This window comes from Cucurbita moschata, unplaced genomic scaffold (assembly GCF_002738365.1).
Source record: "Cucurbita moschata cultivar Rifu unplaced genomic scaffold, Cmos_1.0 Cmo_Scf00023, whole genome shotgun sequence".
NCBI lineage: Eukaryota > Viridiplantae > Streptophyta > Magnoliopsida > Cucurbitales > Cucurbitaceae > Cucurbita > Cucurbita moschata.
Window position 1 is genome coordinate 2,135,932 of NW_019268539.1, and position 18,291 is coordinate 2,154,222.

Consider the following 18,291-nt stretch of genomic DNA (forward strand, 5'->3'; position numbering starts at 1 on the left):
AAATTATTTTGAGTATCTTTTATAATAATTATAAGTTTTTAGATTCATATTTTAATTATTATACAATGGCTATCAAGTTAATTTCTATCGGTTATTTGATCGGAAAAAAAATATTTTTTTCAATGAATTTCAAAATTATCTGTCTAATTTTTATAAAACTAAATTCTTTAAAAATAAAAAAATAAAAAATAAAAAACCTTGAGTAAAACTCGTTTTGAATTTTGAATAAAAATTTGGCGGGAAATTCGTCAGTGCCTCAACGGCGTCGTTTAACATTGAAAAACCCGCTACCGGTGTTGGTCATCCCACCTGTGGAATTGGATATCAGTTGCCGGCGGAAGGGTATCCTCCACCGCAACCAGCGGCTGGATTTCCTCCACCGTATCCTCCGTACAACACTCCACTGCCCAATTCATAGCCTAACAGTTACGATTATACACATAATGGCAACCCGCAGCTGCCACAACCGCCGCCACATGATGGATATTAACCACCACCGGGGTATCCGCCAGCGCCGGTCGTAGTTGAAAAGGAGAAGAAATCGGGAATGAGTAAGATTTCAGCAGCGGGAGAGGCATTGCTCGGTGGATTGGTTTGTCGGGTTTTGGTCGGAGAAATGGCTGCGGATCTTGGACCGCCGTCTTACACTGGGGGTAATGGCCGACCCTCCCGTCGGCACATTCCTACCATTTTAGTTAGTTTTGGGTTCGAGTGACATTTCACCCATAACCCCAGTTCATTCATTGTAAATGCTCTATGTCGGCCAACAACTCTCATCCATCTAGCCACCTCGGTATCTCTCGATTGCCCATAAACAATTTCTAGTGATCTCCAATTTTTTGAATTTTAAAATTAGAAATTAAAGGATAAAATTGTCATATAACCTAAAAATCTTAAATTTCATTAATGTTTAATCTCAATTCAATACAATTCTGTCTATTAGTCTACTAATTTTATCAAAACAATAATAATAATAATAATTCATAAACTGAGGGAGCTGGTGAAGTGTGTCGTTCATAATGCAAAGAAAGAGATCACTACTTTGCTTTTTTGTTGGACCGCCGGTGCGAAGAGAGTGGTCTCTGACCAGGACCAATAACCCAATCTTCTTTGTAGGACTGCCTGTGCGAAGAGAGTGGTCGCTGACCAGGACCAATAACCCATTCTTCTTTGTTGGACCGCCAGTGCGAAGACGTGGTCTCTGACCAAGACTAGTAACCCATTCGAATTTGGATCTTGATATATCAGTACTTTTTAACGGTAGACATCTTGCCAGAAAATTGGTAGGCTCATCATGTATTAGGTCGGGCGATATGATGGAATTTAACTAATAAGGTATTAAGTTGAAATAAAGTTTTACACCAAAATAAATTTGACTTATGCACAATTAAATTAATAAATAACTTAAAAACTTCAAAATTTTGAATAAAATAAAAACTTTTAACGTTTTTATCAAAATAATAATAATAAAATAAATAAATAGATAAATAAATTATATATATATATATATAAAATTTATTTTAACTATATTTAGATTATTTAGATGGTTAAAATTGCAATATTTAAGATTAAAATTACAATATGAAATTGGAAGATAAATTAAAATTTTAATTTCATTTTTATTTGTTCGTTTTAATTTTTAATTGGGAAAAATAAATCACATTCATCATGTCAATTTTTGCTCCATGAAAATCTCTCTTCAATCTATTTTTTTTTCTCCTTTCGCAATCCTTTCATACAGGCCTCTCTCACTCTCCATTTCTCTTTCCCTCGACGCATTCAATGGCGGCTCTTCGATTCTTCACTAATTTAACCGCCTTTTCCAGGTCTTTTTCGTCTTTACTTTCCATTTGTATAATAATCTATTCCACATCGTTTGGCAGTTTGAATGATCCGTGAAATCGACGTTTCCCTGGAATACGAGGCTTCTTTGATTTTTATTCTCTTTGCTTCACTCGATCGCTTGGATTTATAGCGATATCGTTTCGCTTGTTTTCTGTATCTGTGAGGATTGGATTTTGTTTTTTATTAGTAGTTAGCGGTTCTTTTGTGTATCGCATTGATCTTGAAGATGTGCGTTGTATTGTGAAGTTTGAGTTCTTCGTTGTTCGTTGTTTGTATACCTGATGTTGAGGTCGTCGATGTTTTAGGTTTTTGTTCGAACCTGAGGAGGTATGGTTTCTCCGCCGATGGTGGAGCCAGGACAGTTGAAGCGCGCGATGATCGATTCGACGGCTGGCGCTATTGCTGGTTGTGTGTCTCGGACGGTCACGTCTCCTCTCGATGTGATTAAGATCAGGTTTCAGGTCGATTTTGGTTCCATTTGCTGCAATTGTTTGGTTTTTTTTAGGAAGAGTAGAAGAGAGAAGAATGAAATGTTAGCCGCGAATTAAGATTTTATGTTTATTGGCTGTAAGTGCGAAATTGAACATCATGTTTTTTTCTCCACCCGCGAAGAAAGAAATAGTGATGCTGGATGAATTTGTGGTTTTATAATTTAGTTGGAAGTTTCAATCTGTTGCTCGTCTCAAAATTGATAGCGATTTTTTTCTTTCTTCGATGCTGTTCATTTCACTTCTTTTCAGCGTTCTTCTATGGCTTTTTCTTGCATAGCAGGTTAGAGGTGTGGATATGCAGATTTTGTTTGTTCCAACTTCGAACTGAACACTTTACGTATGGAATTTCCTATGTAGAAATAGTTTCTTCATTTCAGGCTTCGCAATTAATGTAACTGTCATCTGTTGCCAAATGTAGTTTCATGTAGAATTCATTGATTGGTAGCTTCCTTGTTTTGCATTTTTCTGCGAGGGATAAACTCTCAATCCTGCTTGCTACGGAGTAAATTTCCAGTGCCATTGCCTGCTATGCTACGAGAGTTCTACTCTTAGTTTTGCATATCTGTATCTCTCCGTGTAATTTAATTACACTGTGATGAATGCTTATGTTCACGTTCGTTTTGTAGGTTCAACTGGAGCCGATAACTTCATGGGCTTTGGTTCAAAGAAGTTTGTCTGGACCATCAAAGTACACCGGCATGGTCCAAGCAACAAAGGATATTTTCAGGGAGGAAGGCTTACCGGTATGCTTGTTTTAAAATCATGTTATATGTATTCTCCAATCAACATATTATGTCGATCAGCTTGATTATCAGTCCCCTTCATGAAAAGATACAGTGTAGGGATGACTGCAATTGGCACTTTATTGTTAAGGAAAATTATATAGCCTCCTTAACAACTGATAATGGAGGGATGGGGATTGAGAACAAGAAAGAGGAGAGTTGATATATATTCTAATCAAATGGTCTTGAAAGCTCTTTGATGAAACCAAAGAGCTGCCGAACAAAGTAATTGCAAGCATGGAGATTGGATGAAAATTGGTTTACAATGTAAATATTGATTGGTAGCTATTTCAGAAAAAATCCACACAAAGTTGCCTCTTACACACAGTGCTGAGGCTGATTAAAAAATCCGGATGGAAAAGCTTTATTCTAATCCCAAAAAGCTTGATTCTAAGGCACATGGTGCCCAAACCTTGCTTGTATTTACGTGAAGTTTCTAACCCCAAAAAGCTTGATTCTAATCCATCGTTTACTTCATTCTTCGTTTCCTTGTGACCTAATTACTTATTTAATCACACTAATACTGTTTCATACTTGATTGAGTAAAGCTTTTAATTTGTATTAATTGCCTTTGAAGGCTTCCAATCCTTATGGCTTGTTTCTGTACATTTGTAAGCTGCCTACAGCCCTATTCTTGTATCATCAGAAACTAGCATCGTGCACGTATTTAGTGACTCGAATCCCTATAATTTCTGAATGTTTTTACCATTTCACCTTTCATTGAATCTGATGAGTGACATAGAAAATATTTTTGTTTACTTGGAGAGATTCCACTTCTATTCAACTTTCTTCAGGATATACTGTGGCGTCATATACTTCCTAGATTTTTTTTCCCCGACAATAGTATCCTTAAATAAATATTTCTTCTTTCTTTAATTCAGAGTTATCTTTTGTAGGGCTTTTGGCGTGGTAATGTTCCTGCTCTGCTCATGGTTATGCCATATACAGCTATACAATTTACCGTGTTACATAGAATGAAAACATATGCTGCTGGTTCTTCTAAGACAGGTACTATATAGAACATAGCCAATACTTCAACTATTTTAGGCATATACCTTCGACCAACACGTTACTACACCCACACGAGGAGAGGTGGTTGAAGTAAAAAGAGACTGCAATATGAATAAGGTTTAGGAGGGATAAAATAAATGGTGGATGTAGATGTAAGGTGCTCCTACAAAACCATATCTAATTATTTTGAGGTTCAATCATAGTGACCATCTAGGATAATACCATTCAAGTAATAGGCGATAAAAATGTTGGAGGATCAAACCATTTCCTGGCTTTTGCCTAAACTATTCAGACACCCCTAGTTATAAAAGTAAAAATTAAGGATAAATAAATGCCTTCTCCCTTCCTTCATCCCCTCATCATATGTGGCAATTTCGTCGAGATCTCTTCATTAGTTGGGGGAAGAATCTGCACGAATCGAATTTTTTGAGGAACTTTTCGAGAGAGAATTGAGTTTGGTTAGACAATGTATGGTCGGTAAACAAGGATCGGTTTTTTAGCGAACTTTGAGCTCTCCTTATCCAATTTTCTTGCTGGAAACCAGATAGTTGATGCTTTGTTTGGTTACATAGGTTCCTTTCTTCAGATACTAGATGCTAAAACTACTTGGCATTCAGAATAAACTTGCTTCTGCTTTTATTTATTGATATTATCTGGTTTTCATCTGATGCAGAGGCCCACATACAATTGAACCCTTATCTTTCTTATATCAGTGGGGCACTGGCAGGGTGTGCAGCAACTGTTGGATCATATCCATTTGATCTTCTTCGAACGATATTGGCATCACAAGGTGAACCTAAGGTATTGAATTTGATGAACTACTCATTTTATCTTATGTCACGAACTGAACTGTGTAGAATATATAAAGCAATCAATATATTGTCCCACCCTGTATAGGATATAGAAATACATTACATTCTTTTCCAGAGAAAGGGAATGAAGAAGATAGGTGTCGACAAACGCGTACAAACAATTTTATTTGAGCATCAGCTTCTTATAATCCTTTTATTTCCATGACTCTCTGCCAAGAAGCCTTTTGAGTCTCTGTTTCAGTGTCGATAATTTACAATTTTCGATCGAATCAGTACTACGAGTACCGATGTAGTTAGTAACTGAGTAATGTGGCTATAGCAACAAATGCTCATTGCATCTGCACATGCAGTTTTAGTAAAAGATTTTTCTTAGAATGTTTCTTGATGCAAGAATGATGAGCTGCTTAAACATGCCAGATTTATCCATCCATGAGGTCTGCCTTTATTGATATATTCCAAACCCGGGGGTTTCGAGGACTATACGCTGGATTGTCACCTACACTTGTTGAGATTGTTCCATACGCGGGTCTACAGTTCGGCACCTACGACACGTTCAGGCGATGGACTATGGCAAGTTTACCGTACCATTGTTGTACATATTCTTTGCTTTCTTGTCTCATAGTTTTCCTTGAAATGATTTTACAGTCCTGGAACCACCGCCACTACCCTAATTCTGGAGCAACTAATAGGAAAGATGGCCTTTCAAGTTTTCAACTTTTGCTTTGCGGGTTGGCTGCTGGGACTTGTGCAAAACTTGTTTGCCATCCACTTGATGTGGTTAAGAAAAGATTTCAGGTACGTTTGCTCTCTTTGTTATTAATATGGGTTTGTTATTAAAAGGAGTTTTAAGAGAAGCACTACGATACTTTTGAAAGGCTTAAAAAATTAACACTAAAAAAACTCTTCAGAAACTGCTTTGAAAATACAAATTACGTGCTTTTTTAGATGCATTTAAAATAATCAAATGTTTTTAAAAAGGTACTTTTCGGGCTATTTGTATTAAATAGATTCATGAACGCACTTTAAAACTTAAAATATAAACCTTTAATTTTGTGTCTAGTTAGTTTTCGATCTATTTAACATTGCAAAAAATTGACGAATTTATTGGACGCAAAATCAAAAGAATAATGTAACGGTTAATGATTTACTTGATACAAAATTTGTTGTCTTTTTCCTATGAACTCATCATTTAAAGAATAGTAAAAACTTATTAGATGCAAATTTTAATCTTAGATTGTAGACACAAACAACTAATTTATAATTTAATGAAGTTCTTTTTACATTTAAAACTCATTCTGAATTTAATTTAAACATTACTAAATTAAGAAATAAATATACATGTGTATATATATAAAAGAATGTGAAGTTTTTAAAAGATTTAAAGATTTGGTTTATTTCATTTTTAATTGTTCCTACACAACCCTGTGAAAGGTATTAATTTCCGTTTTATCAAATTGCACAGATCGAAGGGCTACAAAGGCATCCGAGATACGGGGCGAGGGTGGAACAAGATGCTTACAGAAACATGATTGACGCTTTACGGAGAATTATGAAAAGCGAAGGAACGGCGGGTCTCTATAAAGGCATCATACCCTCAACGGTTAAGGCAGCCCCTGCTGGCGCTGTCACATTTCTGGCGTTCGACACTATCTCGGACTGGCTTCTTTCTATTTCCTCATAATTTTTTTCCTCTCTTTATATATTTATTAAGTCATAAATAATTGTAAGTTTAGTTTCAGGATTTTGGACTCACAAACCCAAAAAAGAAGTCTAATAAATAAAAAGTACCTAAACGTCTAATGTAATTTCTAATTAATAACTATATTTTGTTTTAAAAAAATTTGTTTCAAACCTTACAAACGCAACTTCTAATCTCTTTATTTTGTTATTAATGTTATTTTATCATTTATCATTGTTTTCAGAATTCGAGCTAAATTTTAAATACTAAAAAAATAATTTAATTTTAATTTTTAGAACTTAGTTAAGAATTAAAAAGACAAAAATCATTATAAAAAACTGTGTAAAGTTTCTAAACTTTTTTTAAAAAATTCTAATAGGCAATCTATTAGATATAAAATAAAATAAAAAATTTAATGAGTAGACTAAAAGTTATAAAACCTATTAAATATTCTTTAAAAAACTATTACATAAAAAAAGATTAAATTATTTAATTCTTAAACTCTAAAAATTGTTTAATTGATTACTAATTATTTCTCAAATTAGCAGACCTAGACTATAAATTAAAATTTTGATTCTATAGTCCTAACCTTATTAAAACTAAATTATACTTTTTAAAGTTTAGAGACATACTGAAAACAAAATCGAAAGTGATTGGTAATTAAAAAGGCACAATTGAAAAACTCGAGGACTAAACTTGAAATTAAACCCATACAAAATAAGTTAAGAAAATAAATATAATTAAGAAACAAAAATTAGAAGAGAATTATAAAAACCTTTATTTTTTAAAAAGCTCAAGGAGAAAATGCCTCTTTGTTTTCTTGGCTCCATTCCTGAAAGGAGTTTCAGCATGTTAAAAACGACATCCAAATTTTAGTACAGAAAAACCAAAATCTAAAGCTCAGTCCCAACAAACAAATAAATAAATAAGTAAATAAAAACCTGTTATTTAGAAACCTTCTTTTTGTCTCGAAGACTGTCCTCTGGAGGCAGAGACAAAAATTGCAAAATCGTCCGTATTTGAGCAACGCCCACATTATACCTTTCAGCAATTTGGTTAACTCCCATTGGCCCATCATGATCTTCAGCCTTCCCTTCATGCAAGAGCATTATGTGGCGCATCTGTGCTACGTTTAGCGTTCCTGGTGGGGCTGGGCGATCCTCGTATTTACTCGATTTTAAATCAGTATTTCGTAGCCTTGGCATTGGTCTGTCATACCTCTCCACCACAGAAGCCTATATTACATCGTCAAAATCACGCAAATAGGAAAATCATCCCATAAAGACTCGTTTTAAAATCGCAAGTTCTTAAATAGAGGGCATCAACCAAACGCAATCATACGAACAGCAATTACATATATAGATAGATATATAAATATGCACACGTTCAGGAGACAGGCATTTGATTAAAGAAGGGAAGGGACAATATCTAGAAAGCCAAAGAAAAGAACGATGCCTTTGCCTAAATTGATATGAATAAGGAGGATTAGAGAGTTTTCTTCCAAATCAAAGAACAAAACTAACCTCCTCAACAATAGTGTGTATATATATATATATATATATATACACATACACACACACACACACACGTATAACACTTCTGATTGATCTACCAGCAAAGCTTTTGATTCATTAAAAGAAAAGGAAATAAGTAGTCCTTCTAATCTCTGAGGAGGCAAATTTAAATTATAGAAACAGACTATTAAATTATATGCTTATGAAATCACGAATTTAAATTAGTGTCTGCTATAGTGATAATTTATCAAAAAGATTGAGTAGTTATCAAATAACTGGAGAACTTAGATGATATTTACTTGCAATTTATATTGATTTTTAAGAAAATTTTCAGTAGAATCACACCAGCTGACTCTAGGACTGGTCAGACTTCAAGGATTATTAATGGAAAGAAGAATAGAGAGCACCGGAAGATGGAAGAAGTCTAAAATTTATATTCAATGCCTTATACTATAAAAGTAATTCAGAAGCTTCTTATGGAAGCTTACCTCCCCCATCTCAAGTTTTCCTCCAGGCTTTGATCTAATTCGACCTGCCATTTGGCTAAGCATGGCATCAAACTGTGGATCTCGTTCTTCGAGCACATTTTCAGAATTACTTCCCAAGACGTCACCTGCATTAACAATTGGAAGCGATCAGCATTCAATATATTACATCCTATGAATCAATTCCCTTCAGAAAAAACAATCGCCAAACTGACTTTGGAGATACTGCTTTACGATTAAAACGCACTGTAGAAAGCTATTACTCAGATTTTTTCCTAATTTTATAGGCAATTTCCTCAACAATTCAATGTCTACTGCCCTTCCAGATTGACCTAAACTGACATTGGAGTGACACTGCTTATCGATTTACATGCAGTATAGAAAGCTATTACTCAGACTTTTTCCTAATTTTATAGGCAATTTCCTCAACAATTCAATCTATACTGCCCTTCCAGACTGACCTAAACTGACTTTGGAGTGACTTTTCACACTGCTTATCGATATACATGCAGTATAGAAGCCATTACTCAGATTTTTTCCAAATTTTATAGGCAATTTCCTCACCAATTCTATGCATACTACTCTTCCAGATTGACCTAAACTTACTTTGGAGTGACTTTTCACACTGCTTATCGATTTACAAGCATTATAGAAAGCTATTACTCAGATTTTTTTCCTAATTCTATAGGCAAATACCTCACCAATTTGATGTTTACTGCCTTTCCAGAATAACCGCACAAAAAATCGAGATCATTATCGAAATCTGATTATATAGAACTCGCCTAATTTTATAGGCAAATACTTCACCAATTTGATGTTTACTGCCTTTCCAGATTAACCGCACAAAAAATCGAGCTCATTATTGAAATCTGATTATATAGAACTCGTAAGAATTCTGTGGAACTGCATATGATTCAACGGAGAAAGAGAATCAAATTGATATTTGGTTCAACGGAGAAAGAGAATCAAATTGCTATTTGGTTCAACGGAGAAAGAGAGTCAAATTGCTATTATGCTTCAGGAAAGAAAACATAACCGTCCATTAATCCCTAGCATCCAGAGCATTTTTTTTGGCCTCTATGCTTTATTTACATGCTTAGACATTGGAAACCTAAATCGGAAGCTCACAAAAAAATACACAATAGAAGCAGCGTATAAAGAACTCTCAACTTTTGTCTCAATAAATACAACTAACAGAAATAGTGTAAAAAGAAGAAAAAATCACAATCTGAGAAGCAAGTGAACTCAAAGTTCAGGACCAAAAATATCACGTTAACCGTAACCAGAAGGAAACGCTCACATTAAATAGTAACCTCATCCATAGTTCTGCAAAATCAAACACTAAAAAGAAAGATAGACAATGGTGAACAGTAACAAGAAGATATTCTTGTTCAGAGAGACAGAAGTCAACAAACAAAAATGAAAGAAGAAAACAGAGACATAAGTCAGTAAACAATAACGAAATAGTTATTTAAGCAATGAACAGATCAACACTAAATGAACTTAGATTCAAATCCTAATGAAGAAATGAAAAAAGAAAACAAAAACAAAGCTAATAAGAGAAAGTGGAAAGAAAGGAAGTTGTAAAAAAAAAAGTAATTATGAAGCTCGTTATCGAAATCAGATGATTTAGAACTCGTACAATCCTACGAAGCTGCATTTAATTCAACAGAGAAACCTACATAATCCTTCTTCGAGAACCTTCAGCCTCGAGTCTCAAAGTGCCAGAGGAAAACAAGAACAGAAATCAAACAAATCCGAGAAAACACCACCGCAAACGATTAAAAAATTACAATTACCAGAATCAAGCGCGCCGCTCTCACGAGCCTTCTCGGCCGCACGCGGTGGAGGCTTCCGATCTACGACGCTCTCCATTTTCAACGAAGAGGCAGAGGAGTCGATACTCGAAGCCGGTTTTATTCTTCCAGCCGCTCGACGAAATGCCTGTCCCATCCTTCCTTCTTCGAAACGAACAACGATCTCACAAAACGAACTGGAATCAGAGATATAAATTCATACGAAATACATCAAAGGATAAGCGTAAAGAATCAAGAACCCTACGAGACGGAGGGTTTTACGACAAAAATTTCAGGGGGAAATGGAGAGGAAATGTGGACTCGGTGAATCCGGACTCGGTGTTACTGAGTACAAACTCGAGCCGCTACGGAGAGAACTTAAATAAAAGAGCGCTGGATGGCGAACGTGGCCGATCCGATTATTCTCCACGCAATGAAAACTTTGCGTGGTCGTTGTTTATTTATACCTGTTTTTTTCTTCACACCTCATTTAATGAAGCTTTTTGATATATATACATATATATATGTATGTAGATATATATATATATATATATAGATATATATATATATATATGTATGTATGTAGATATATATATGTATGTATATATGTATATGTATGTATATATGTATATATATATGTGTGTGTATAATTTATTAATTTTGGTAAAATTATTCAATCCTTGATTTTTTGCATTTATAGGTTTTTTTTTTTTTGTTAAATTTAACGAATTGGTGAAAATTGCAATGTTTATATAATTTCGGTTTAGATTACGAACGTACCCTCCAGATGGGATACCTTAACGCGTTGGCTATAGCATTGCACAGGTCAATACGCACAACGTCTAATATCCATAGTTATTTAGTCCGTTTAAAATTATTATTCGATCTTTTAAATTTTAATTTTGTATCTAATAAATGTTTAAATTTTAATTTTGTATAATTCGATTGATTTAAATTTTTTTATCAAAAAGTGAAAAAAAAAAAATCATTTTGGGATAAAATTATTATTATTATTATTTTTTCACATAACATTTCTTCACTATTAGTCATTTTGATACTCCTTTTAAAATTTTTATTAACTAGAAAAAAATGGTTAAATATATATAAAAAAATGCGTCATAAATGTAAAATATTCAAAACCTCACCATTACAAATGGTTGAATACGTAAGTAATTTGACAAAAAAATTTAAAGGAATAAAATGGCATTTAATTAATTTTCTTTTTAAAAACACATTTTTTAAGAACTTCCAAGCCATGGTTCATCAAAATAAACGAAAGTTGTTTCAATGAAGAGTTTTATTGATAAAAGTCGGATAGAATCTACCGTTTGAACTTAGAACATATCATATCTTTCGAGATTAGCCCTACAATATGAAAGACAAAATAATAAATAAAAATGTAAACTTACCGATGACAAACCCATGAAAACTCGACAAGAACACGAGAGACGATGAACCCCACGAAAACTTGACAAGAACACGAGAGACGATGAACCCCACGAAAACTCGACAAGAACACGAGAGACGATGAACTCCACGAAAATTCGACAAGAACACGAGAGACGATGAACCCCACGAAAACTCGACAAGAACACGAGAGACGATGAACTCCACGGAAACTCGCAAGAACACGAGAGATGACAAACACCACAGAAACTCGACAAGAACACGAGAGACGATGAACCCCACGGAAACTCGGCAAGAACACGAGAGACAACGAACCCCACGGAAACTCAGAGCAAGAACATAAGAGACAACGAACCCCACAAAAACTCGGAAAGAACACGAGAGCAAAGGATTAGCTACGAGTTTCGGTTAGACTATCCAAGTGTTGTTGATGCATAGGAAAGAGAAGCCTTCAAGAGTGATACCAATATATATGCCACAATAAATAAGACAAATCAAGAAGTAAATTCTTTTTGAGGGATTAAGTTTCAAGCTTAGATAACACCTCACTAATGCTATTGCTATTACTGTTACATGAACTAACAACTACTGCTCTATCTTCAATCTCTAATTTTTCAATGCTAATTCCCAAGTTCTCAGTAGGTCTTACCTTTGGACGAGCACGTCGCGGCGGCCTCATCATCGAGTTCCCTTCCAGAAATGGATCTTTATGCTTTCGCTTTTGCTTGACGTCCAACAATCCTAGAGCTCGTGCTTCCAGTGCTCGAGCTGTCGGGGGTCGGTTTCGACTACCGACTCTCCTTGAATTCAGACAATGTTGCTGATCAGAAATGCTTGGGACTTCAAAAGTTCTAGCTACACTGGGCTGGTCTGGTTCCTTGCTTGTTTGGTCAGGTTGTTCTTCTCTCGTTTGTGTTATTATAGGTTTGTCGGTTTTCGTGTTGAGAGGAACAGACAAGTCTTTGTCTATTAAGGCACGAGATTGATTGAGAGCGATATCATTCGGGTTTCCATCATGGCTAGATATGGGACTGCATCCAGGCAGGACGTTCTTAATAGTACCGGGACCGTCTTTAGAGCAGCAGGCATCGTTTTTCGGTTTGGTTGGTACCGAAATATTACTTGTGCACTTCGAACCAAAAGTGTTTAATCTCCTGCGTTTTTTGGTGACATTAGAAGGCTTTCCTTTATTGATCGATCTCGATTTTTGGCCAAACTCGTGCACAATACCGTTCTGAGATCGCGTGCTATCGGATGGTATGCAGCTGTGTTCCTTCGAAACTTCTGCAGGTGAATCAGTAGAATCAGATGGAGAATAATGTCCATTCGAGCAGACCTTTTGTTTCTTGTTTCTTCTCCAGGCTCGAGAGGTACCAGCAGTTTCGGCCTTGCCGGAACGTCGGTCCTCTTCGGAATCAGACTCCTCCATTGACTCACTGGAAGAATATAGGTCGTTATTTTCGAAATGAGATCTCGACGTAGAAACGCTTAGTAAGTCAAGTGGTAAGCTTCTAAGTTCTCGGACTTTTGATGCACTTCCATTAGCCAGACTGGTGTCGACCACGGTAAACTTCACAAAATCGGTGTTGGCTGGAGTTCTTGGTTTGAGATAACAATGGCGTTGTTGAGAAGGAAAATCGTCTTGGTCAATTTTCGAGTCATCGGTCCACCCGTTTTCTTCCTTGCTCTTACTACCGTTATCGGCATTGTTGTCAAGCTCAAGTAGTCCAGGATCCAAAGCGACTTTACCAAGGACGTCGCTGACTGAATCGAAATAGTGATTTCCCCTTACGAGCTTTCTCCTCGAAAACTTTTTGATACCCGGGACGAGAAAGACCAATGAATGCTTTGCACCAGCAGTAAAAACATTCCTCGGCTGCTCGGAGTGCCATCCCCGAGCAAGCAAACGAGGCCAAACAGCTTCCCAAAAGAGATCATTCGATCGAGCTTTGCTCAACCTGAAATCACCTGTTAGATAGTTGACAATTTCCAAGGGAGTAAGGGCAGAACATGCTTTCCCAATTGGTATCTCGGGTCGAAGAGAAGAAACGTGATTCGATTTTAATGGATCCATCGAAACTACTGTAAGATCTTGCTTCCCGTTACCGATCCCCACTGCCTCGACAAAAGCTTCTGTTCCGACCGTAGCCTTTAAAGCAAACACGTATTCTTCAAAAGAACCTTTGCCATCGCTGAACGCTTTCGTGACCTGACCGTGCAACAGAAACCGTACTTTCATTGAGAAAAACGAAAGAATAATCAAATGCAGTAAACAGTCTTGATTGAAGAAAAAGAAACATAGTCAATACCTCCATTAATGCATTCTTGTTACCCTCTGCTAAACGAGGAAGCAACCGCGAAACCAATTCCTGTAGTCTCCAACCTTTAAACAATCTCGGTCCGAAGATACATTTTCTGCCTCGAGCTTTCCGACATTCAGACCATCGGCGGTATTTTTCCGACCGATAAAACTTTCCATAGTAGAACGACAGAACATCCCCCATCTGTTTGCTTCCAACAAACTTCTTCACCAAAACAAGGTTTTTCCCAAATATGTATAAACCAAGAAGGAAACTCGCCTCTTCTCCATCACTCCAAGGCTCACCCGAGACACCAGGAACCAGACAGCCACCATCGGTATTATCCTTCTGATCTGTATCTGTCACAAGCATGGTTTCTTTCGGCAAGGCGACATCTATTGTACTGCCTGTCGTTACTTCCGTTGCCTCGATGTTCGACTTTGCACCATTGCCTACCTGTTCATCTTCAAATGATTCAACTTTCAAGACCTCATTTCTGTTGCATTTCTCAACTGTATCTTCACATAGCTTACGTTCCATCCAACGAGCTTGCTCGGAAATCCACATTACCCGAACGGGCAATCCAACAAAAACTTCATGGAGCCTACTATCCTGAATTTCTGCCTCCTTGCAACACTGAAACAAGTTCATATCTGATTTCAACAACAGAGGAGGAACTTCAACTTGATATTCGTCACCAACTCGAGGAGAAACCTCTGGTTCTGAAAATTCATCGCATATTTCAGAATTTTCCTGAGAAACCGACTGTTCGGGAGATCCATCCTCGTTGTCATCGGCGTCACCGTAATTTTCTTTGACCAAATCCATCTGCCAAAGAAAACAAACCTGTTTTAGTTCAACATATTCCGACCGAGACTTGCAGATTCATACATTCTCTTAACGATCTTAGCTTTGGATCGTTTTCCACTGCTAACATCTAGAAATCAACAGATGAAATTTCGAAATGACACAAAAAACTAAGACTCTCCAGCAGTAACACATTTCAGTAAGCTTTAAACCATTAGAATCTCTCAACCTAAATGCCAACCTTCACTTGCAATCTTAAATTTCTCCAACATTAACATCAGATAATGTACAGATAAAATCAAAAATCACAAAATGATTTAATTATCAAACAACAAAACTGTCCAAAAATTAAACTATAATAAGAAAATTTCAACTCCAATCCGATACATTTCATATAAACTGCTTAGAATGACCTATCAAGTAATTAAGAACTGCAAGAAAATCACAATTCATAAAATTCCCACAAAATTCATCGAAACCCAAAATATCTTCCCAAAATTATCACAAATTCACAAGAAAAGCCACCAAATATCCAAAAATTCAACAGAAATTCTTACAAACAGAATAAACCAAACATTAAGCTCCAAAATCAAGTCAATTAATTCAATCCAGATCCACTTTCGATTCCAAAACAAAGAAACCCAAACAACTAAACAAAATCTCACTCGAACAAATGCCATTACAAACAAATATCCCTAAAACGAGAATTACAGCCATTAAAATCACAAACGTCGGTAAATGAACGAATCGCATAGTCAAAAAAACATGAATAAATAACCTAAAAGAAAATAAATAAATATAATAATATTCGACCTTACATTGATGGGAAAGAGCTGCGAAAAACTCAAAAGCCAACGTAAAAAATCAGCCTTACAAAACAGAATTGAGTCCTCGATTTCATCCGAAGATTAAGAATAAGGAAGAACAAAAAGATTAAGAATAAGGAAGAACAAAAATCGCGAACATGAATATAGCAATATACAGTTTATTATACAAATATTAATTAAAAAGAGAACAAAAGAAGGGAGAAAAAATTATATAGATACCTGAGTTTTGTTGAACAAAGTTGAGATTTCTGTTTTGCCGCAAATGAAGAGAGGTTAAAAATGAAGGACTTACGCCCTTGGGCCGGCCTGTATAGAAGTAGCTAAATAAAACCGGTTGAATTTACTCTCTCATCTAATCTTAAAAATTTATTTGATAATTTATTAGATATTATTCTTATTTTTTTTAAAAATTATATTTTTTATTTTAGATTTTGTTAATTAATTATTAAATTTTATTAAATTTTACTAAATTATTAAAAAATCATTTTTTTAATTGATAAATTTATTAATACTTCAATTTTTTATTTAATATTTTATTAATTTTTAACTTGCAGACTCCTAAAATATATTGTATCTAAATTATAAAAAATATTAAAAATTCATTATTATTATTATTATTATTATTATTATTATTATATATATAGATAATATAATATACGAAAATATATATATAAACTCACGTATTCAAGTTCATTTAGGTCAATCTAAATATAGTAAAATATTTTTTAAATTATTTTCTTTTATTTGTTTTTTTTTCTTTTTTATTTTTTTAAATAGAAAATAAATTGAATTGGATGAAATAAATTTTTGAGGGAGAATATAATAGGTTAACTAATTAAATTAATTTGAAAATCTTAATTTATGAGAAAAAAAAATATTGAAATTTATTAAGAAAAGTATGTTTTTTTTAATTAAAAAAAAAGTAGGATACCAGTAAAAAAATTGATTTTATTAAAAGATAATTTGAGATCAATAAAATTGATAAATTAAAAAAATTGGTATTTCTAAATTTTTAAATGTTTCACTATTATTCTCAAATTTTCAAAAAAAAAAATACTCCTGAACGGACCAAACGTTTAAAATATATAAATATACTTTTCAAAAATTTTATAATAGTTTTAAAACTTAAAAAAAACTTTTAAATTTTTATAAAAAATATTCTTATCCTTACTTGAATATACTTATAAATCTTTTAAAACTAATTTTAAAAAATTTAGAGATAATGTAAGATGTTTTAAGTCTTTATAAAAATAAAAAAATATTAATGCTATTTTTAGAATTTAATTTTTTTTTAAATATTATTAAAAGTTATTATTAAATTTTTGAAAACGTGTAACTACCTACCAAATTTACAGATACTTTTATTAATTTAGATTATTTTTTTTTTATATATTCGTTAAATTTGATTCTTTTTAATTATTACGGACCATATTAATAGATTGCGAACTTTTGTGATTAGTATGTGTTCATGTTATCGAGTACATAAATTTATTCAAAATCAACAGTAAAGCGGTGGAATTGAGGATACCAAATATTAAAAATTATCAATAAAATAAAAATAACAATTATTTAATTTTAAAATTTGCTATATTTAAATTAGAAAAGGTAAAATAAATAATTCCCGAAGAAGATATCGAACATATTATTATTTTATTTATGTGATGTTGTTAATATATAATATTTACCAAATATATTAGTTATAGAATATATCTTATATATTATATCTTAATAGTATTTATTTTATTATTTGATTTATAGTATATTTTATTTTATTCTCAATATTTAATTAATTTATATTTTCTTTATTACTCGTTATTAATTGGTAACACATCTCCCCAATTCTATTCCTATTTCTCATTTTAAATTTGCTAGGTTTAAATTAGGAAATGTAAAATAAATAATTCCCCAACAAGATATCGAACCATATTATTATTTTATTTATATGACGTTGTTAATATATAATATTTAGATAATATATTAGTTATGGAATATATCTTATATATTATATCTTAATAGTATTTACTTTATTATTTGATTTATAGTATATTTTATTTTATTCTCAATATTTAATTAATTTATATTTTTCTTTATTGCTCGGTATTAATCGGTAACACAACTCCCCAATTCTATTCCTATTTCTCATTTTAAATTTGCTAGGTTTAAATTAGGAAAGGTAAAATAAATAATTCCCCAACAAGATATCGAACCATATTATTATTTTATTTATATGACGTTGTTAATATATAATATTTAGATAATATATTAGTTATGGAATATATCTTATATATTATATCTTAATATTGTTAATATATAATATTTAGATAATATATTAGTTATGGAATATATCTTATATATTATATCTTAATAGTATTTACTTTATTATTTGATTTATAGTATATTTTATTTTATTCTCAATATTTAATTAATTTATATTTTTCTTTATTGCTCGGTATTAATCGGTAACACAACTCCCCAATTCTATTCCTATTTCTCATTTTAACTAGAATTAATTTGCTATATTTAAATTAGGAAATGT

General features: G+C 33.4%; 3 protein-coding genes across 7 annotated transcripts; 1 reads left to right on the top strand and 2 right to left on the bottom strand.

Moving 5' to 3' along the window:
* The first annotated feature begins 1,710 nt into the window (after positions 1-1,710).
* LOC111460435 (mitochondrial thiamine diphosphate carrier 2-like) lies at positions 1,711-6,757 on the top strand. 3 transcript variants are annotated; one of them, XM_023103701.1, is made up of 8 exons: positions 1,711-1,826; positions 2,151-2,306; positions 2,963-3,079; positions 4,015-4,126; positions 4,803-4,930; positions 5,359-5,511; positions 5,587-5,736; positions 6,404-6,757. In XM_023103701.1, exons 2-8 carry the CDS (start codon positions 2,175-2,177, stop codon positions 6,620-6,622), a joined length of 1,011 nt encoding a protein of 336 aa, XP_022959469.1. In that variant the 5' UTR covers positions 1,711-1,826; positions 2,151-2,174; the 3' UTR covers positions 6,623-6,757. The 3 variants fall into 3 exon arrangements, with proteins under 3 accessions (XP_022959469.1, XP_022959470.1, XP_022959471.1); XM_023103702.1 differs by lacking the exon at positions 1,711-1,826 and adding an exon at positions 1,850-2,004; XM_023103703.1 differs by lacking the exon at positions 1,711-1,826 and having other exon boundaries at positions 2,234-2,299.
* Positions 6,758-7,373: 616 nt separating this feature from the next.
* Positions 7,374-10,856, bottom strand: LOC111459975. Its single transcript, XM_023103052.1, has 4 exons — positions 10,418-10,856; positions 8,622-8,746; positions 7,561-7,854; positions 7,374-7,451 (listed from the first exon to the last, which is right to left on the bottom strand). Exons 1-3 carry the CDS (start codon positions 10,569-10,571, stop codon positions 7,564-7,566), a joined length of 570 nt encoding a protein of 189 aa, XP_022958820.1. The 5' UTR covers positions 10,572-10,856; the 3' UTR covers positions 7,374-7,451; positions 7,561-7,563.
* Positions 10,857-12,235: 1,379 nt separating this feature from the next.
* On the bottom strand, positions 12,236-16,066 carry LOC111460436. Of its 3 annotated transcripts, none has more exons than XM_023103705.1 (3): positions 15,975-16,066; positions 14,131-14,949; positions 12,236-14,030 (listed from the first exon to the last, which is right to left on the bottom strand). In XM_023103705.1, exons 2-3 carry the CDS (start codon positions 14,947-14,949, stop codon positions 12,342-12,344), a joined length of 2,508 nt encoding a protein of 835 aa, XP_022959473.1. In that variant the 5' UTR covers positions 15,975-16,066; the 3' UTR covers positions 12,236-12,341. The 3 variants fall into 3 exon arrangements, with proteins under 3 accessions (XP_022959473.1, XP_022959472.1, XP_022959474.1); XM_023103704.1 differs by lacking the exon at positions 15,975-16,066 and adding an exon at positions 15,747-15,916; XM_023103706.1 differs by lacking the exon at positions 15,975-16,066 and adding an exon at positions 15,742-15,916.
* Positions 16,067-18,291: the final 2,225 nt, after the last annotated feature.